The following is a 21,471-nucleotide window of genomic DNA, read 5'->3' as shown; positions in this document are numbered from 1 at the left end:
TGATGGCCAGAGAGCCTCAGGAATAGTCAGACTGGGAAGTTTCCTTAACAGATGGGACCCTGGGCCACCACGTCCGGAGCCTCCCGTCTCCAAACATTCAGCTGCCAGCACTGGGTGGATTCCCCTGGGAACTTTGGAACAGGCAGAAGTGAAAGGGTCACCATTAAAATCCCCTGAGCAGATTCTGTATAAATGATTAGGGTAGATTTGAGCCTCTCCTCGTGCTGATTGGGTGGAATCATTGGCAGCGTGTTGAGAATGGACCTGCATGAGGAGCACATGGAGGGGATGTGGTGCCCCCAAAGCAGGAGGGCTCCCGAGGGGAGCAGCAGGAGCACCAGCCCGAGCTGGGGGTGTTGGGTTGCCCCCTCAAACCCACCCCCCACACCAGGGATCCCCCAGTGGGGGTTTATAAACCGTCCCCACCCAAGGGACAGTGCCCCGGGCCCCCCACCCCGCCCTGCAGGGTCCTGTGGAGGGAAACAGGCACCTGAGGAGCGCAGGAGTCCAGGGCAGGAAGTACAGAAACAAATTCTTTATTCATTTTTCAAAGCTCAGCAACCTGACACAAGGCACTGGAACCCACCCCCCGCCCGAGCAGCTCTGGCAGCCCCTGTGCTGGGCACAGACCTTTCCCTGTCCTGAGCAGAGGCCTTGGGAGAACTGGATAAAGCTCTGCCTCCTCTCCCAGCAAAAGTCAGGAATGTGTCTCCACTGGCAGCCCAAGGAGTGAGAAAGAAAATTATTTTATTGAAGGCCACAGAGGCATCTCCTATTCCAGCCAGCAGCAGCCTATTTCAGAGGAAAATGAGTGATGGAATTGGGTGCAGCCACCTCAGTGTTTCAGCTGTGACATTCCAGCCTCAGTCTGATCCTTCAGAACAGGATTATTCACCAGCAGTAAAAAATAAGTTGCTAAGCCAAAGAAGAACCCCATCTTTGTAGTAAAACAGCACTCAGGTGAACAGGCAGGTGTGGAGGGTCTGGGGAAAATAGCTTTGCCAGAGGTTGGTGTGGAAACCCAGGAGAGACCCAGGCACAAACACCTCCATGATCCTGTGACATGGGGCTGGCACGTGGGGGAGTCTGGGGGGATGTCCCAGGGACACTGGGGAGCTGCCCCTGGGACATCTGGGGAGCAGCCTCAGGGAGATTTGGAGAGAGCTGCCCCAGGGAGGTCTGAGGAGCTGCCCCAGCACCAGGCCATGAGGTGGGATTTTGGGGACAGGTCATTCCCTAAAAGGCACCATTCCAATGGTATCACTTTATCCAGAGGAGGGTTTGTAACATAACCATTATTATTTATACTCCCATGAGTGAAGAAGGCAGACCAAGAACACGGGGCTGCTCTAACCAGGGCAGCAAGAGGCTTTTCTGATGTCACCAGTGACATCTTCCCCATGAACAGATCTCTAGGCAACATATACATACCCTGCAGCCAGGCTGTTAATGCTCCACACTAACAGAGGGCCAGTTAAGATGTAAACATGCTTGTATTTTAGATATTTGGGTTCTTTGTGTCCTAATTATCTCGAAAAACTGAAGCAAGCCTGTGTTCTGCACTCTCCAGGTACTGATGGGTTAGATTTTCCCAGGGCAGCCTCTCACACTCTGCATCCAGGTTTGCTTCAGTTGACAAGTGTTGCTGGTGAACACAACAGCAAAGGGGCATCTGGTCAGGAAACAATTTAACTTTTATATCTTTGGTTACAGCATTCTGTTTAAGCTGGGCTTTACCAGCCCAATCAGTAGGCAAATGGGTGTGCCAAGCATAAAAGCAGATTGGCCATGGCCAACCAGAATGGCCATTATCAACCAGAGCATGAACTAACCTAAGGCAAAAATCAGAGCAATTAATAAGATATTTGGGAAAAAAATTACATGAAAGAAATAATTATTGGGCTGGATGATCTTAAAGATCTTTTCCAACCTAAACAATTCTATGATCAGCTGCTTCCCATCACCCAGACAGTCCCCTAGGCCTCCTTTAATCCTCCCCACCACAGAGTCTGAGCAGAACTTTCCTGTAGTCTCCTGAGCAATCTCCCTAGAGAGAGCAGAAAAAAGGAACACAATTAATTTCACAGCTCCATACAAGGCTGGACTCCTTCCAGCACACACGATTTGTCACAGGGTTTGAATCCTCTTCGACAATTTAATAACCAAGAACATTCAGGGACGTTTTCAGTACATAAATGTGAAGTCTCCTTAATTCCACTCTCTCTAAAACACCCCAGAGGTGCTGAGAGGGGACCTGTCTCCTGTGTTTCTGACACTGCAGGGCTCACCTTGATGAAGGAGTGGAGGGATTTCCCATACATGGCCAGGAACTCCCTGCGGATGTGGAGCATGTCCACCTCGGAGCGGGACACCATCACCCGGATCAGGGTGCTGTCATCTGTGCCCAGGCCCTGGGAAACACAACCACAGCTGCAGCTGCAAAGCGTTTGGGGCAGGTCACTGGCAGACACAAAGGTTTGATCACTTGGCTTTCTGCAGGATCTGTTCCTAATTAGAGCATTTTTGGATTAAGGCAGTGATCCACTACGAGCTCTGGGCTTCCTGAGGGAAAGGAGGTCCATAGAAAAGCTCAGACTTCTTTCCCCCCCCCAGTTAACACAAAGTTTCTCTTTCTTTAATGATTTCTGTCGTGCTACTGATTCAAGCATGGAAAGGCGGGGGGGAAATACCAATCTCCCAGCAAAAGCTCTTTACCTTCATGGATTTGTACAATCTTTCAGCAAAATACGCAGGTTTATTCCTCATGCACTTCACTGGAAGGGAGACAAGAACAAGAGAAGTAAGGCAAATAAACACTGAAGGACAAGGTCTTCCAAACCCTTCCAGCACTTTCTCAGTGCAAGTGTTTATTCTGTAAAGATGCAAGTCAGCAAGCACAGCACAGACATCCAGAGTCAGTGACCTGCTGTCACTTGATGTCTCCATGCCCAGTGCGCAGTAATAAAATATTTTTAAGGCTTTAAAGCTTCCTGACAGCAAATGTCAGCTCCCAAAGCATCCATTGGGAAAGAAATATAAAGCACAGAGCTTTCTCCCCAGGTTTTATCTGCAAAGATTAAAAGATGTGGCTTGCAAAAAAGACAGACAGTATCTGCCTCCTGAAGCTGTGTAAACAGCCAGGGCAAGAGGCAGGCTCTTTAATTATTTAATCAGTTTGTAGACAAAGTTTAAAAGCAGGGAACTCACCCACAGCTAACAAAGCATCCTCGAGGTCTCCTGACATCTCAGATTTGATGCTCTCTGTGATGTCCTTATTAGCAATCCCTCTGTACACATCAAAAACTAGGAGGGAGAGTCGGGGGTAAAAAGAGCCAGTGAGCTGCTGCAGGGAACAGAGTGTAAACCCCGGGGATCACTTTGCAAGATCAAGCTCCTCATGCTCTGTGTGAACATTGCACCATTATCGTGACATTGTAAGTTAAATCAGGGCTGCCCCTCAGAAATAATTCATTTTAATTAGCAGCTGTCTTGCTAATTGCCCCAGCACTGCTGCAAGGCTTTTCTAGTTAATGAAGGCAGTGTCCATGCCTGGCTCTGCCCATGGGAGTCATTCTTCATTATCTCAAATTTACAGGTTGGAGCAAGTTGCAGGGATGTTTTTCTCAACTCCCTTTCTGTCTCAGGAGGGACTAAAGCAGTCTAAAAGAATTGAATGGAATTGGCCCTGATGATACCTGTCGTTTTAGGAAAGGCTCACAATCAGTTACTGAACAAGTACAAAGTTCCTACAAAAGTACTGTCCTCACACAAGGCACAGAGTCCAGGACATCCCAGGGGTCCTACCTCTCAGCAGGTGGCACCTGTTCCGTGTGCAGAGGATGGACATGAACTGCACCTCATCTGTTCCCCATCTCTTCTCCCCAGCTTCATACAGGCTCTTGAAGACATTAGGAACAGACAAAATGAGGCTAATTGAGAAGACCACGGGTACATAACGTGATTTTTACTCCATGGAATCATTGGGTTGGAAAGGCCCTGTGAGATCACTGAGTCCAACCATTCCCCCAGCACTGACCCACGTCCCCAAGTGCCACATGCACATGGCTGTTAAATCCCCACAGGATGGACAGCCCATTTTTCCTAATATCCCATCTAGTCTCCACCTGGGGCTGCTGTCCAGCACAGCTTCAGGCTTACTCATCTCCCTTCAAAAAACCTGAGGTCCCGAAAAAGCAGAGCTTCCCCCTGGCTCACACAGACAAACCCGACAGCTCCTGCAAGGCAGCACATTGCTACACACCTGAGCATCCTGTTGAGCAAGGGCCTCATCCACAAATGTTCCCTCATCTCTGTTACCCTGGGGAAAGACAAGCAGGAAAAGCTCATTTCACCAGAGCAACTCATAGAAGACCTGCAAATTCTCCATTAAAACCAGTCACTGGAGATGCATAATGGGATTGTTAATATTGAATAATGGGTTACAAATACAGCAAAACATGGCTTGGATGTGATTTGTTCTTGCTTTTGAGATGAGCAACCATCCACTTTAATGGGGCCATTTAGAAAGAGCACATGGCATTAATGCTCAGAGTGAGGCTCCTCTCTCTGCAGAAGCTGCTGTGAAATGCCAATGAGGTGAAATGCAAGAGAATCACAATCATGGAATCAATTGGGTTGGAAAAGACCTCTAAGATAATTTAGTCCAACTCTTGATCCAACCCCAGCTTGTCACCTAGATCATGGCACCGATGCCACATCCAGGCTCTGCTCAAACCCCTCCAGGGACGGGGACTCCCCCCCCTCCCTGGGCAGCCCATTCCAAGGGCTGATCCCTCTCTCTGGGAAGAACTTCTTCCCCATGGCCAACCTAAACCTGCCCTGGGGCAGCTGCAGGCTGTGCCCTCTTGTCCCACTGCTGGTTCCTGGGAGCAGAGCCCGACCCCCCCAGCTCCTGCTGCCACACTATTCCTGAGCCAGGCCAGGCTCCATTGGCCTCTTGCCCCCCTGGGCCCCCCTGGCTCCTGTTCAGCTGCTGTCAGTCAGTCCCCCCAGGGCCCTTTCTGTCCCCCCACTCTGGCCCAGCCCGTGGGGCTGCCGGGGGTTGTTGTGGCCAAAGGGCAGGACCCGGCACTTGATCTTGTTCAACATCATCCTGTTGGAATCAGCCCATGGATCCAGTCTGTCCAGGTCCCTCTGCAGAGCCCTCCTGCCTTCCAGCAGACCCACACTCCCCCCCAGCTTGTCATCTGTGAATTTGCTGCTGGTGGACTCGCAGTGACAGCCTGAACCCTCAGCAGAGGTTCCCCCCGTCTGCCCCAGCCGGACTCACTGTGGCGAGGGACACGAGGACCCTGCGGAACATGGAGGATGTGTCGGACACGATGTCGTCCTCCAGGCTGGAGCCGTACTCTGGCAGGGCACACACAGAGCACAGCTGTGAGGAGCAGATCCAGCCCTGCAGGGCTTGTCCACAGCACGGGCCAGCCCTAGGCTGGGTGAGGTGTCACTGTGCTCAGGGCCCTGTACCCCACAGACTATGGAATGGTTTGGGTTGGAAAAGCCCTCCAAGGTCATCGAGTCCAACCTCTCCCCTGGCACTGCCAAGGCCACCAACAACCATGTCCCCAAGTGCCACAGCCACAGGGCTGTTCAATCCCTCCAGGGATGGGGACTCCACTGCTGCCCTGGGCAGCTGTGCCGGGGCTGGACCGCCCTTTCCAGGAAGGAATGTTCCCAATGTCCAACCTGACCCTCCCCTGGCACAGCTTGAGGCCGTTTCCCCTCATCCCGTCCCTTGTTCCCTGGGAGCAGAGCCCGACCCCCCCCCGGCTCCCCCTCCTGTCAGGGGGTTGCAGAGCCAGAAGGTCCCCCCTGAGCCTCCTTTGCTCCAGGCTGAGCCCCCCCAGCTCCCTCAGCTGCTCCTGCTGCTCCAGCCCCTTTCCAGCTCCGTTCCCTTCCCTGGTCACACTTCAGCCCCTCAGTGTCTCTCTTGTCCTGAGGAATCCAAAACTGACCTCAGCTGTGCCAGCACAGGGGGATGGTCACTGCCCTGGTCCTGCTGCCACACCAGGGCTGGTACAAGCCAGGATTACCCTTGGCCTTCCTGGCTTTCATCACAGCATTCCATATGGAGTGGCACAGGGCAACGTTAAGAAGCACAGCCAGGATGTAACTGGCAGAAGATCCACCCAGGGACAGATGTCCAGATGACAGACCCAACCACCCCACCCTGCTTTACTTACACCCACTCCATTTCTGGGTGAAATTCTAGTCCTTGAGGCTGACAGACCCTTCTCCTTCCTCTGCACCCCCCTGCACACCCCCAGTGCCCAGTTAGTGTGGCTGTAGAGTGCTCCACATACGCAGTTTGTAGTTCTCGACGATGTGCCGAATCTCCCCGTTGGTGCGAGAGGCCAGGATTTCAATCAGGCAGCCTTCATCTGTTCCTGCTCCCTGGGGGTGGCAAAGACAAGATCCAAGACTATGACAACTGTTTGGATGGGCAACTATGACTGTTTGTTATATTTAAGTTAATAATAAGAAATTAATAATAAATGTACAATTATGCCATATCATACAGAATTGACCGCAACTTAAGAAACACAGAAGATTTCCAAACCTTTAGAGCCCTCCTCAGCTCATGCACGTCGTACATGGTGGTTGGAGTCATCAAACCAACAATCACCTTTTCAAAATTCCCACTCAACTCAGACTTCAAGTCATCAATCAAATCCTAGAAGACAGAGAGAGAGAGGAAAGGAGGTGAGAGAAAATACAGCTTTTGAGAACAGGAAGAACTTGTTCACAATTTTCTTCATGCTCCAGTCCTCCTTGGGTAAACAGTTACTCAGAAGTGAACAAGACCAAAATAAACCTGGCCAAGGAAAGCTTGTGCTGATCACGCTGCCATGGAGACTGGGATGTTGTTCACATTTCACCCCAGTGACACAGCCCAAAAAATGTCTGCAACTTCCAATTCAAGCCACAGTCACCAGTCTCTGAAGAACACCTACCCTGCCAATAGTGCTTTTATAGGTGATCAGAACTTGCTGGCGTTGGGAAACGTTCAGTTTGGTCAAGGTGTCAATGATGGCATCTTCATCTGTGCCTGAAGAAACCAATGGAAACCAGTCAAGCTGCTTGTTCAAGAAGCAGCCCCATGCTCTGGTCGTGTTCAGGCTGTGCCATTACCCACCCAGCCCTCACACCCCAGCACACCAGCTGGCTCTCAGCTGGGCAGCAGTGCCTCAGCACAGCCCCAGCAGGGCAGGACCACCCCACAGGGGAGGGAAAACAAGAGCCGCACTATGGCCAAGACTTGGATTTCCAGTGAGGTTCAAGTCACTCAATTCCTTCCAGTGCTCTCTCACAGGGCAGTGGGGTGATTCCAAGGGCTGGATTTCCCCTCCAACAAACACCATAAAAACATTCCCAATCTCCAGGGGTATGAAGGAGGGTTTAACAGAGGAGGGAAAGCAACTTACCAAGCCCCTTCATGGCCTTCCTTAGTGCCTGTGCCTCTTGCTCAGCACTGAAGCTCGAGACTCCCTTGATTGTTGCCTAAACCCACAGGAGAGGAGTTATGAAAGGCAGACACAAAGTCATACATACACAGAGGTGAACTAAAAACAAAGAATATTCAAAAGATGCAAACACAGTGACAGTGTAAAGTCCACTCACCAAACATGAGTGATTTTATACCAGGGTTCCATCCTAAACAGAAATGGTTTGCTCTAGAGGGATATCCCAGCCACATAAGAAATAAGCCACAGGGACACAGAAGAAAATATCTTAATGTGGATGCCCCTGGAGTATCTAGTTTCCAGTCAAAGAATGGCACACAGCTTCTTCCCAGCAGTTTTCCATGTAAATCATAGAAGAAATGTTCCCATAAAGCCCTATTTCTGAATTCTCCAAGAGCAGCCAAGGACCATCATTCTGTTAAATAAACGCACCAGGAAGTGCAGTGTTTTACCCAAAATGGAGATTCACAAATAGCTTCCTCCTGCCTCCTGTCCAGTGCCATTTCTGGGGGAATACACTGTCTCTTACGAAGCTCTCATGTTCTCAGGAAAATCCTCAGCAAAACATCACTTAACATTCACATGGGTGGGGCTTTCTGAAACAGGGACAGGGAAGTGTTCCCCCATCTCTGGAAGTGTTCCCCCATCCCTGGAAGTGTTCCCCCATCTCTGGAAGTGTTCCCCCATCCCTGGAAGTGTTCCCCCATCTCTGGAAGTGTTCCCCCATCCCTGGAAGCGTTCAAGGCCAGGTTGGGGCTTGGAGCAACCTGCTCTAGTGGAAGGTGTCCCTGTCCATGGCAGCAGGGTGGAACTGGATTCAACCTGGAAAGAATAAACCCAGGAAGTTCATCTAGAGAAATTCCTGCTCTTTGAACTACCTGATATCCGACTGGTTTTCCATTAACTCCCCAAACGGAAAAGCCCGTATGTGTGGGTCATTATTTAGTATGAGGAAGCAGAGAGAGGTGATAAATTCCCCCCCATGAAGAGACAGACAGTGACAGCATTCTTCCTGCTGGGTCCTTATCTGAGCTCCACTGCCCACGTGTATGTGGTGGGAGCAAAGGCCTGGCACAGGGTGGCACAGCAAACACACACACTCACCATCGTGCTGGGGTCTGGTCAATCTGGTATTGTCTGTGTCCCAGGCACTCAGACAGCTGCAATAAAAAACACAGGGAGTGTTAGTTTTCCAGCAAATAATTAATAGAATACACCTACCCTTGCAGGTTAGTGGGGCTGGTGAAGTAACCCTCTAATTCTTTGAGGACTAAAAGCAACACTGAAGTGAACGCCCCGAGCAGCCTCCTTTGCAGCCCTGCTCTGCACTGAGCAAAGGCTGGATGAGGACAGCACAGGGCCAAGGCCAGGCTGGCAGGGACCTGCTGGGCAGACAGGTGATTAGCACTGGTAATTTAATAGGATTCTTTACTATTGCCACATTTGTGACAGCCTGCCTGAGGCTACAAGGAGAAGCAGACAGTGTCACCCTGGGAGCAAAGAGAACAGGCTGGATTCCCGTGTCCTCTAAAACACACGGGTCTCACCTTGGCGGGTGAGAGCCTGAGGGTGAAGAAGGGTGAGGGTGAAGAGGGTGAGGGTGCCCACGCAGCCCTAAAAGCCTTCATGGATCCTGCCTGGGAGGCAGAGACAAGTCGTGGTGTAGATGAGCAAACAAAGGATAACCTCACTCGAGCACTGGGGCAGGAGAATTACTTTCCCTCTTTATATTTTAATGAAACATTTTGTATTCAACACCTCAGTTTGGTGCAGTGTGTTCTTCCTCGTAGAGCTGCAGTTTTAGCTGGCAAAGCCCTCAAACCACCAAAGATTATTTGCTGTCTGGCCATGGTTCTTATTTCTGCTCATAATTTTGTTTTCATGTGTACAGCTCATACATCAACACACCCAAATTATTTTCCCATATCTCTGATCATCTGACAGGATGTCAAGTACTAGGACAAGGTTCACCTCCCTGCAACTCAAGTTATCCCAGCATCACAGGAGAGGAGTTAGGAAAGGCAGGCAATACATACACACAGAGGAGTGGAATTAAATAAAGAGATGCAAACACAGGGACAGCAAGTAAAGGCCACCCACCAGCCCTGGGTGGTTTTACTCCAGGATGGAGTGAGGTCTCACACTAAAGCCCTGGAGCAGAGGCAGAGGTGCCAGCAGTGGATGACATCTCTCCTCGTGGTGCTCAGTAGCTGCTCTCCATGAGGCCAGGCAGTTGTGCAAGAGCAGGAGTGTGTTTGCTCATGCTCCACATGACTCCTGCACATCTGGGATGCACAGGCAGTGCTGTGCAGGCCAGTTAACTCACAGGGTGACACCCGCCAGGGATGTTACTCAGGGGCACTCCCCAGTGTTCCCCAGGTCATCTCTACGTCACTACACCCTGTGCAATCAGGCAACATATGGAAATTATTAATATTGTGTTTGCTTTCTTTCATCTGGTCATAAATTTCAGTGTTCAGATTATGACCTAGGCCTCAGAAAAGTCATGTTTGCTCTTCTTTAATCTTTTACAGAAGCAAAAAGCCAATTTTATTTGCTTTTGTCAGATACTAAATACAGGCTTCAGGTTTCACTGATGTTTTTATGATGCAGTTCTACCATCCAGCTGCTTTGCACACAGCAGCAGGAACATCAGACAGGCTGGTTCAGCAAGTCAATTAAAGGGCAAAAGAAAGGTCAGAAACAAGGGAAAGGGGGTGGGAGGCAGAGAAACTCTGAGTGCAAGTGAACTGGCAGGAAGGAGACAGACCACGAGGAGAGGCTGCATGGACCGGACTGGGGGCAAATGCTCTCACAATATCCATTTACAGCAGAAATATCACATTGACTACTGACTGCAAGATTCTTATTTCCTCATCCAGTGAACATCACTGAGAGTCTAAAGAGCAGAGCACTGCAAAAGGCAGCACTGCAAACCCCACTGCTCAAGCTGCAGATGCTGGTTTGTTCTGGAAGTATTTCTGTGAACGAGCCACTGAAGTTACAGGGGGGGAGCTCAGCAGTCCAGCACTGGCCCCTGCCCCTGTGACCCTTTCAGAGCCAAAGGCGTCTGCCCAGACTGCTCAGGCCAGGGCTTTAGGTGAATAAAGCCCTCCTAACTCACCCCTTGGTTAGCAGAGAGAGAAAGGAATTGCTCAGCAGATTTGCCAGTGCTCAGCAGCTTAACACAGTTCCTGGCCTGCAGCTCCATCAGGGAAAACCAGCTTCAAGATAGGAGCAACACCTCACTCCATGGTTTGAAGAATTAAACTATGCATGCAGAGGGTCAGCCAGCCAGTCCTATGGTGCCCTTATGTTATTTGCTTCACCCCAGAATAAAGGCCTGACACAGTAAACCTGGCTTAGAACAGGCTCAAAACACTGTGCCCAGAAGACAGAGTGCAAGCATCCATCCCATTACTCATTTTTTTTCCTTGGATGATCTTTTCCTGGCAGGCAGTTATAAGTCCATATCAATATCCTCTAAAAGCTGAATCCAGAATAAACTTAATTTATCAGAAAATTGCTGAGACTATCCCGTGTTCTGCAAAATCAAGCCTAGGCTTGCTCTGAATCAGATTTTCCTGACTCTGCTCAGAGCACACCCAGGTACCAGCAAGCAAAGCTCCCAACAGCTCAACAGGATATAAACACGGGGTATTTTGCCCCGTTTGAGCTCACAGTGTGTTGCCAGTCCCACACCTCGGCTCTGGAGTGAAAGCCGTTGCTTTGTCACCCATTCCCGCGGAGGCCAACGCTGGACTCGTCTGACGAGTTCTCCCGTTCCGGGCACGTTCACCCAAACACACCCACACCCTGCACGGCTCGGCTTTTCCACTGCCCCGGCACTGCCGCCGATGTGCTGGATGTGCTCCAGGGGTGTCCCGGGCAGCTCCGGGGACTCCAGGGGCTCCGGGCTCTGATCCCGGCCCCACCTGCGGCTCAGGAGAGGATCTCCCCTCTGCCCCGAGCCAGCCGAAACATCCCCGCGCCTCCCACACCACGACCTTTAGCTGGCCACTGCCCGCAAAACGAACAAGAAGATAACGTTTATGGCCTTGTACTCCTCATTTAGCCCGTCGCCCACCCCCGCCGTGCCCCCCGCCCTCCAGCATCCCGCGGGGAGGACGCGCCAGCCCGGGCACGGCAGGAGGAGGAACCCGACCCTGAGCTCCCCCTGTCCAGGAAGGGTCAGGAACCTTCCCCCTCCCCACAACCCGCCTGCCCGTCGGTCCCGAGCCCGGGCCGAGCGCCGGGGCTGCCCCAGCTCCCTGGCCCGGCCCGGCCCGGGGCTGGCACGGCCGCTGCGCTCCGGGCACAGCGCGGGCACCGTCCCGGCCCCGCCGGCCGGGGGACACCCCCGGTTCGCTGGCACTCACCCGCTGTCCCAGCCCGTGCCCTGGCGCGGATGGGGAGAGCTCTGGGGCTGCCCTGGCTGGCAAAGTCCCCGCCCTGGAGCGGGGTGGGACCCGCACGGCAGTGACGGGAGGGCGATCCAGCCCTCGCTGCCCTTCCCGAGCAGTGGGCTGTAAACCAGGGCAGGGGAGGTTCCCCGGGGAGCCTCACTCCAGGCAGGAACTGCACTTTTGGGGTTACTCGGAGGACTGACAGGCTGGAATGGCTTCCACGCTCCCCGGCGTTCCCTGTAAAAATCTCGGGAACAGAGAGGGGCTGTGGCTGCAGCCACATTCTGTGCTGTCTGGAGCAGGGCACACCCGAGGGGGGAGCGAGGGGGACGACGGTGTGGAGCACACGGGCAGAGCAGCCTCGAGCAAGAAGTCCTGTTCCTCCCCCGTGTTGTTTTTCTTACCTGTGTCGTGTCTCCTTTGCTCCCACTTCATCTCTCGGGGGCTGCGGCATCATTCCCCCTTGTCTAAGAGCTCTGTGTCACAAACGGCCACGATTTCTGTAGGAATGATTATCTGCATAAAGATTATTAATTTTGCCCTGATATGTGGCACTGCCCTCAAGTCAAAACCCTTCAGGCAAAGGGACTTCAGTCTTACCCCGATGTGACCCTGCCAGGGTCAGCCATGGCCATGCTCATGGGGCTGACAGAGGGAAATCAGCCTTGAATAATACATAGCTTGTCTTCAAGTGTTTATCCTCAGGGATTTTGGTCTCCTCTGATGCCAAAAGTACCATGATTAAAATGGGTAAATCAGCCCTCTCAGGTTCTTTTTTCCAGCTCATAGGACAGCTCTATCTCACCCCTGTGCCTCTTTGCACATGCTCTTTTGCTGGAAGGGACCTAAATTTAGCAGCTGGGATGCAGCTGTGTGGTTTATTTATTACAGCTCAGTGTCCCAGAACTGCCCCGTGGAGCCCAGCACCAGGGGGACATGGACCAGGGTGACAGCAAAAGCAGGTTCAAGCCTCCAGCCCTCTCTTTTTCCACTGCAGAGCCTCTTTCCTTGCAAAATCTGGCACTTTCCCCTGAGCAGGATTCAGGGGGATGGTACATATCGCCAACTGTCGCCAAGGAGAAACTTCTCTTTCCTACGTCTACGAAAGTTTCCATTCTCATCCCTTCCTCTCACGTCAGCATTCCCTGCTCTGGGCCTGTTTTAATCCACCAGCAGAACTGCTGTGTTTCTCCATTTTATGTTGCCTGGGATATTTTTAGCCTGTGTATTTTAAAAAGCTTCATCCTTCTGTTTGCTTCCCAGCCTCTTCAGCCCCGAGGACTGGAAGGCACTGACACTGCAGTCATTGGGATGTGCAAGAGTAATTATTTAAGACCATGAGTTGTTAATTTTCTTTGCAAGTTATTTATCCTTTAAGTATTGCACCAATCCTGCCATTCATCATTTGCATAATTTAACCTTTTCTTTCCCCCTGGGAGAGGAGGAATACTTGCCGATACATAGTGTTTGTGTGGATGTTTTTGGCCACCCAGAATCAGTCATGTAAGTGTAGTCCATTCAGAAGCCTGATCCTGATGCAACACACAGCTGAGTTCCCTGTAATCTTGGCTGGTTGTGGATGCTGGCTCTGGAGCCATCTGATTCAGACAGTCACGATTATTTGGACCAGAAAGGAAAACAAAAGTACAAAAGCTTCTGAGCATGCTGAGAGTTGGCTGAGCTTCTGTGGAAGGTGGATGGAAGGACAGGGGATTTGTACCTTGCTACAGGAGCTGTTCCCTTCAGGAAGGCGAAGGGTTGTTGCTGTATTTTCCTACCTGAGGCTCAGGTGACAAAGCTTTGTCTCTCCAGGAGCCCTTTGTGTGGAGTCTGCTTAGCTTTCCATGTGTTTTCATCTCTGAAAGGATGGAGAAGCTGTGGTTATCCTTCAGTGTCTCCAGCTGAAGACTGTCTGGCACAGCTCTGCTGTCCTTGCATCAAGAGGGACAGCAAAGGACAAGCCCACAGTTCCTCTCAGTGCAGTGACAGAGCACGTGTCTTTTCTGTTCATGGACATTTCCTGTTTGCCCCTCTGTAATAAAGCTCTCAAAGCCCCAGACTCTATGTGGTTACACACCTGCTCTCTGTTCCCACTCCATCCTGCTGTTCTCCCCTCTACAAAACACCTAATAAAAATTACAGGTCACAGAAAGGCGGGGCAGTGTGTATTTTGTAAATAAATTGAGCTCAAGCAGCAGCCCATCAGGAAGGGGGTGTTTATTCAAAGTCCCACAATGACAACAGAGCTGAGCCTCTTGAAAATGGCAGCATTTGTTTTTGCCCAAAGGACCTGGCCTTTAAATTTGCACCTCAGAGAGCAGAGGAGCCTTGTGCTGGAAGGAGAGATTTTCAGTGTGTCCTATGATTACCAAGTACCTGCCTTTAGCTTTAGAGGAACAGCCTCACCCACTCACTGAGCTCCAAGTCATTCACCAAGTGGGGGCCAGAATTTGGGCCTTTGGGGATCAAGCAGGCACTTTTAGGAGCTCATAAGGAAGGTGCTCGTTTTTATACAGGAGCACCAGCAGTTTGCAAGCAGCAGCCCCTACAATGGGGCTATTTAAGGGTTGCACAAGTGCTGTGGGAGCTGTGTTGGATGCTGCAGCTCAAGGCAGTGTTGTCTCCATAGCAGCAGCACCCGAGGGTGGGGTGGAGGCTGAAAACCAGCCTTGCTTTTCTAAAGCACTGACTTTCGTGTGGTGGTAAGAGGGTAAAGAATTCTCATGTTCTGTGTATGAATATCATAATAACCCCAAAGTGAATCCAGCTGTTAGGGCTCACTGCAGAGGTGCAGGGGCACTTCTGACCCTTAGAGCAAGGGTGTCTCCAGTTCAGCACCATGCAAAGTGAAACGTCCATTTCCATAAGTCAGAGGGAGAAGCAGAGGTGTTTTGGGGAAGACCTTAGGAAGAGCCAGCCTGAAGCTTTTGTTCTATGATTGGAGCAAAGCCCTTTTAACACGAGAGAAGGGAGATGAAACACACTCCCAGAAGTAGGTAAGCAGTGCTTATGTGAGGTGGGAAGACTGAACTATTCCAGTTCATGTAAGAAATGAAAGTTCTTAGCTCTTCATTACTCACCACAACCATTAGAAACACTGTTTTTACAGTCAGTATTACCAGGGGAATGTGCAGCACTCCCCCCTTCAGCAATCCAGGCAGATTTAGAGCCCTGAGCACAGCCTACCAGCACTGCTGTGCCAGTCAAAGGCTCTCTGGGTAGATTACATAAACATACATGTCACACAAGGCCAGGAAGGGACTGGGGAGCAGAAGTGATTTGAGGAAGTCCCTGTAACCCAAAGTGCCTGTAAAACAAGAGCCCATTTGGACTTGGTGGCCCACAAGCCTTGGACAATGTAAGGGGAGACAGGAGTGAGCAGCGTGTGAGAGAGCCAGGAGTCAAACTCCCTGTTTCAGGTGTGCTTCAATGACAGGGGTGTGATCTGGGGGTGCTGTGCAGCACACAGGAGGGGATCCTGGCTGCTCTCACAGTTCCTCACACTGACAGCTCCCACAGCACCTTGGATGCTGCTGCTCTGGGCGCTGTCCCCACGCTGTCCCCCAGCACACACTGTGCTCACACTGGCCGAGGTGCCACACGCTCTGCCTTCCTCCCACAGAGGAACTCCAGGCTGCACGTGGCCACCAGCCCAGTCTGCTGTTTTCTTTCATGCCCTGAAGCTATAAACAGCAGGGAAGGCAAACAGCCCAGGGCCATCACGGTCTGACTGCGTGGTGGGCTGCCTGTGTCCCTGGATCCATCCAAAGGGGGAGGGCAGTCAGCAAACACCTTCAGAGTGGGGTGAGGAGCACGATCAGGCGCTTGTGGGGTGACACTTTTACCTTCAAAAAAGCCCCCTGCAGTCATAGAAGTTGTCCTTTGCTTTTGATCTATGTGTTGTCCCACCTTCCACTGTTCAAAGTGAGCTGGGGAAATCAGGACTGCTGTAATGTCCCCAGCAGAGCCTGAGGCACAGGCTGTGGCAAAAGGCACACAGGAATCACCACAGGATCTAGGGCTGCCTGATGAGCCACTGCCATTACTCACTGGGAGGGCTGGAGTGCCTCCCTTATGGAGACAGGCTGAGCTGGAGTTGTTCACCCTGGAAAAGTGAAGGTTCTGTGGAGACCAGAGAGCCCCTTCCAGGGCCTAAAGGGGCTCCAAGAGAGCTGTGGAGGGCTTTGGACAAGGGCCTGGAGTGACAAGACAAGGGGGAATGGCTTTAAACTGACAGCAGGCAGGGTTACATGGGATACTGGGAAGGAATTCTTGGCTGTGGGGATGGTGAGGCCCTGGCACAGGTTGCCCAGAGAAGCTGTGGCTGCCCCATCCCTGGAAGTGTCCAAGGCCAGGTTGGACAGGGCTTGGAGCAACCTGGACTAGTGGAAGGTGTCCCTGCCCATGGCAGGGGGTGGAACTGGATGAACTTTAAGGCTCCTCCCAACCCAAACCATTCCATGATTTTATGAATTACACTGCATGTTGTGGTATAGCCTGATTACATCAAGGACAAGAGACAGGCTAGACCACTGCAGTTGCACTTATAATTATTTGTACAAACTGTAATGTATGTTCAACATCCTCTCTACCAAGACTAACTGATATCATGTAAGGCCCAGACCTCAGGGCATTTGCCAGCTCCCTGGAGATGCTCAGTCAGGGAAACTCCCAGTGCCCTGTGGAGGCTGGATATTATTTGTGGTCCAACCTGACCCCCCTTCCCCAAAGCTGCAGGCTATGAACTGCTACACCACTGCTTCCTGCAGCCTTAAATGTGTTATCAAACCAAAATTTCATTTAATGGGCTTAATGAATGTTTACTTTAATTAGCATACATATAGTTCTGAAGAGGAAACAAGTAGCTTTCACTTTTTTCTTCTTAATTAATATCTGCCTCTGTGTAGTTCTGTCTTACTGCTCTGCAACGTGGCTGTAACCCAGCTCCAGGGGATGGAAACAGCTCAGGGTGGCTTCTAAGGCACACACACAGTCATTCCTTCAGGTAAAAGGGACAGAAACACTGGCCGATGCAGTGCTTGGAGCAAGGAAAAAAATGTTAAGCACAGGGCTTGGAGCAACCTGGTCTAGGGGAAGGTGTCCCTGCCCATGGCGGGGGTTGGAATTAGATCATATTTAATGTCCCTTCCAATCCAAACCATTCTGGGATTCTATGATCTTAACATGATGGATCTAGGGCTAAAAAGCAACACGAGCAGAGCTGCTGCACAGGAGCACACAAACCAGGAGCACGGGATGCTGCCAGTTAAGCTTGCATATAGGACTTAGTTCTCCCATAGTCGGGGCAGCAACCAGCCTCATCAGCCACACAGGGATCAGGAGGCAAAGCCAGGCAGCAAGGCCAGAGCCTACCCAAAAAACCAAGGCAGACACACTGAGAAACCAGGGGGACTTACAACAGGGCACCAGGGCTCACCCAGCAAAGTCAAAATTCACAGAACACTCTGAGCTGGAAGGAACCCACAGGATCATCGAGTCCAACTCTTAAGTGCATTCACTTCCCATACAGAGATCAAACCCCCAGCCTTGGCATTATTAGCTCCAACCAGCTGAGCTAATCTCAGAGCAACAGCCAGGCCTACCCTGCAGTTCCCTAAAAAAAAGGGGCTCCCCTGGCCCTGCATTTAAACAAAGGTCATGGTCGGTGGGCAAAGGGTGTGAGCAGAGCCAGGTGAGGCTGCCTGGGGCAAGGGGAGCCTGAGGGGCCACTCAGGACCCAGACACTTGAAACACAGCTGATAAATCCCTTCTCAGGGAGAGCCAACCTCCATGTTTCTCTTAGCATAACAACAGCTGCTTTCAAGAAGAGTGTGGAGTTGTGGTGCAAAGGGATGCTCCTTGGGAAACAAGGCTCTTTGTGACCCAGTGGTCCATCCTATGGATGTCAATCCAGGCTATTGCATCTGACAGGCACGAGCCTGCAGGGCTCAGTCAGCTCCATTATTTCCATGTGTGCCTACTCCATATTCATTTACAGGCCAGCACTGCCATTACCACTGGATGGAAGGTGCTGGCTTCCAGCTGCAGGAAGTGCACCCATTGCTGGAACCAGTGAGTATCTCCCACAAGGGCAAACAGGAGCACCAAAGAGGAGGAAACTTCAGTTTTTTACACAGGAAAATACAGCTGTGAGTTTTGGAGTCTTTTTGTTCCTCTGCACAAATCTGAACCCAGCCAAATCCCTATCTCTGTGACAGCATGCTTGAGAACTGACCTTTCCTTGAGAGTGATGAAGAAGAGCCATTTCTCTGGTCAGACTGGTAGTGTTTAGGGGTCACTTGGACTTGGAAAGAAATGCTTGGATTCCAGAAAATCATGGGAAGAAAGAGAGATGGATAGAACAGTGGCTCTGCTCTTTAGCTGGTGAGAAGCTCAACAGATTTCTTTGCAGTAAATGTGTGTGTTTAAGGGGACAGAGAATCACAGACTCATTGAATGGTTTTGGCTGGAAGGGACCTTAAAGCCCATCCAGTCCCACCCCCTGCCACGGGCAGGGACACCTTCCACTAGCCCAGATTGCTCCAAGCCCTGTCCAACCTGGCCTTGGACACTTCCAGGGATGGGGCAGCCACAGCTTCTCTGGGCAACCTGTGCCAGGGCCTCCCCACCCTCCCAGGAAAGAATCTCTTCTTAAATATCTAACCTAAATCTCCCCTCTTTCAGTTTAAAACTGATATCCCTTGTCCTATCACTGGCTGCCCGTGTGAAAAGTCGCTCTCCCAACGTCTTTATCACGGTAAAAATAACCAGGTGATAAGGCTTAATTATTATGCGCTGAATTCAGGAAAATGCGACCATTACTTTGTTTCCCCTGGACAGTTAAGTGTCACCAAGCACAGGAAGCTGTGCCGGCTCTTTTCTACCTCGCTGCCGCTTCTCGAGCTCTCCAGAAGAGGCCAGTGTTGCCCTCGCCTTTCGGGGGCTGCAGGAAACCTTTCCAAGCGCGTGTTTTTATTTAGAAAACGCTGAGCTGTCTGGAAAGTTTGATGGAGAGGGATGCAGCTGTATTAATGTGCTTCTTCCTGGGGATTTGAATGCATTTTCCGTGCAGCGCAGGAGAAGCAGGGATCAGGGGGACAATGTGCAGGGAAGCAGTTCTGCTGACCACACCACTGGGGCTTGGGTATTTTAAACCTCGTGTCAAGGGATTTTAGCAGCTGAAGTTTGGTGTTTAGAATGGACTGTGTTAGTCAGAATGAGGCTCCTCTCTGCAGTGGGACAATTCTGGGAGCACTCTCGAGTCATTCCAGGCTCACATGGGAGGAGCACAGGCCATGTCTTGTGCTGGCAGCCCCTGATCAGCTTTTTCACTAAGAGCTTTCAGGCTCAGTTCCCTCTGATCCCTGTGAAGGTCACTGGGATTCCAGCAGTGCAGCCAAGCCTCGTGCCTTCTGGAATAACGAATCTCCTCAGCATCTGCAGCCGGGGGTGGGCTCCTGCCGTGCTCCTGCTCCCCACAGTGGTCCCGGGTGGGGCTGGGGGCCGTGGGCTGAGCCCCAGAGCCCCAGCTGTGCGTGGGGCTGACACTGCATTGCACTGCAGGTACAGTTAAAAAAAGCCTCTTGGAGCCAGGGAGGAGGCTCAGCACTGCATCTGCAGCTCTCTGCACGCAGAGGCTTTTATCTGCTTCGGTTGGAAATGAGTCATTTCCCTGTACTGTACAGAGATGCCCAATTTCCTTGGAAATTGTTCAGTTCTGCAGAGTCCCCAGAAATCCCCAATGATAGGACTCAGTTTTTTGCACTGGGTGTTTTACCTCAGTCTTGAGAGATACCTGGGGATCTTTCACAGGGTAGAAGAATTAAAAAAATAATAAAAAACCATGGATAGAAGCAGCCAAGACTTCACCCAGTTCATATTTATTCTGAAGGGCAAGTGAACCCTCTGTATTGACCACTAGAAATCCATCACAGAGCCCCAAACCACAAGCAGGTTTCATGAAGATTAAAGCCGAGCAGGTTTGATGAAGATTAAAGCCTGTCAGATGAAAAAGGACTGTTTTCACACATGTGTTGGCTGCCTGGCTGAAATGACTGCAGTTCCAGCTCTGTGCATTTGGGGTGTCTTGTACATGACACTTGGAAATGAGGTGCAGCCAGGAGCCACTCTGAAGCACCCTACGAGTTATGGGTGGCTAAAGGTGGTCAAGGAGGACTCCGAGGTCTGCAGGGTGGGCTGGTGGGCCCTTACCTACCAGAGCTGCTGAGAACAAGGATGATGAAGAGGTGTAGCATTTACCCACAGTGAAGAGGCTCAGTGGCTCAGCAGAGAAACAACTGTACAGTGACCTGCTGTTAGATCCAGGTGCTAAACAGCACCCCCAGCCGGTGGTAACAAATTCTACTTGCCTGTTCTGAGAGCCATACCCATCTTAAAAGTCATCAAACACCAGGGGACAAAACCAATTAGATCCATTTACAACATGCTGAGCCAATCTTGTTGGCATTGCTGGAAGCCTGTGCCCAAAAGAGAGGCAGGATGAAGAAAAAGGGCCGTGTGTGTGGAAACATTTTTGTCATCCCACAGTAAGCAGGCCTGGCCTGGGGACAGGGGCTGTCAGCAGGATGGCTGTAGTTATTGCCATAATACAGGAAATAATAGTCACCGGGAAAATGGGAGCGTGCTTTTGTTTCCTCTTGTGTCCCAGCCAGAGGGAGGAAGGAGAGAGGTGTGTCATGGAGGAATTCCTCTGGAGCCACGAGCTCCTCGGGCTTTGTTAATCTGGGTCCTCCTTCTGGGAAAACCAATTTTTGCCACTTCAATGTTTCCCTCTTTTGTTTCAAATCCCAGCTTTGGTCGTCTCTGATGCTGGTGGAGAGGAGTCAGCTGCTGTGGATGTCATGGGCTGGGAAAATCTCATGGGTTCTGAAGGAAAAAAGGCTGAGAAACCCCCAAAGTGGTTAAATTTAAAGGACATTTCACAAGATTTGAGCTAATCTATACCTCTCCAAAGCTTAACCCAGGGGCTTTGGGCTCTGTGGATGAGCTGTGGGAGGTACTGGGGTGGGGAGGACATGTCATCTAACAGTCAATCCAAGGCGCAGGCTTTGCAAAACCAGCTGCCAGGTTTAAAACACTAAACACGTTTTGAGAGTTTGGAAAACTTCTCTTTTATAGAGTTTTTGGGGATCTCAAACGAGGCAGCAGGGCCTGTGCGAGGATAAGCCTCGTGCTTCAGGTCAAAAACCAAGATGTCACAGCAATGGCCTTCTATTATTATATCACAAAACCACCGAGTTTAGCACATTATTTCAAAACCAAACATAAAACAGCCGCCACCAGGCAAAGCGCCAGCGCGGGCCGTGGATGCTCACGGACAGGACTCCTGCACCCGTCCCTCGCGGCGAGGGGGACACCCGTCCCGCGGGGCCCCTCCGCTGTCCCTGGGGCCGCCGTCGGGCCCGGCCCGGCCGCTCTGAGGGGCGACCCCGGCCCGGGGGCTCCGCCACGGCCCCGCCACACAGCGCCCCCTGCCGGCCGCGGGGCACGCCGGGAGCTGTAGTCCGCGCTGCGCTTAGAGCGCCACCACCGCCGGCGCCGGAGAACTACCGCTCCCAGCG

The 21,471-nt window shown here is 51.4% G+C and overlaps 1 protein-coding gene and 1 long non-coding RNA gene across 4 annotated transcripts; both read right to left on the bottom strand.

Annotated features, from left to right (window-relative positions):
- Positions 1 to 520: 520 nt before the first annotated feature.
- Positions 521 to 12,375, bottom strand: ANXA4 (annexin A4). 3 transcript variants are annotated; one of them, XM_064637782.1, is made up of 13 exons: positions 12,295 to 12,375; positions 8,589 to 8,644; positions 7,446 to 7,521; positions 6,975 to 7,069; positions 6,581 to 6,694; positions 6,324 to 6,414; positions 5,291 to 5,370; positions 4,262 to 4,318; positions 3,805 to 3,898; positions 3,208 to 3,303; positions 2,716 to 2,774; positions 2,289 to 2,411; positions 521 to 2,047 (listed from the first exon to the last, which is right to left on the bottom strand). In XM_064637782.1, exons 2-13 carry the CDS (start codon positions 8,589 to 8,591, stop codon positions 1,988 to 1,990), a joined length of 948 nt encoding a protein of 315 aa, XP_064493852.1. In that variant the 5' UTR covers positions 8,592 to 8,644; positions 12,295 to 12,375; the 3' UTR covers positions 521 to 1,987. The 3 variants fall into 3 exon arrangements, with proteins under 3 accessions (XP_064493852.1, XP_064493851.1, XP_064493853.1); XM_064637781.1 differs by lacking the exon at positions 12,295 to 12,375 and adding an exon at positions 11,864 to 12,160; XM_064637783.1 differs by lacking the exon at positions 12,295 to 12,375 and adding an exon at positions 11,187 to 11,208.
- Positions 12,376 to 19,754: 7,379 nt separating this feature from the next.
- LOC135403625 (uncharacterized) lies at positions 19,755 to 21,381 on the bottom strand. Its single transcript, XR_010425443.1, has 2 exons — positions 21,226 to 21,381; positions 19,755 to 20,791 (listed from the first exon to the last, which is right to left on the bottom strand). It is a non-coding gene; the product is annotated as an uncharacterized LOC135403625 (long non-coding RNA).
- Positions 21,382 to 21,471: the final 90 nt, after the last annotated feature.

Source organism: Pseudopipra pipra, chromosome 28 (assembly GCF_036250125.1).
Source record: "Pseudopipra pipra isolate bDixPip1 chromosome 28, bDixPip1.hap1, whole genome shotgun sequence".
Classification (NCBI taxonomy): Eukaryota; Metazoa; Chordata; class Aves; order Passeriformes; family Pipridae; genus Pseudopipra; species Pseudopipra pipra.
Note: the sequence above shows the minus strand (reverse complement) of the source record. Positions and strands in the feature narration are given on the sequence as shown.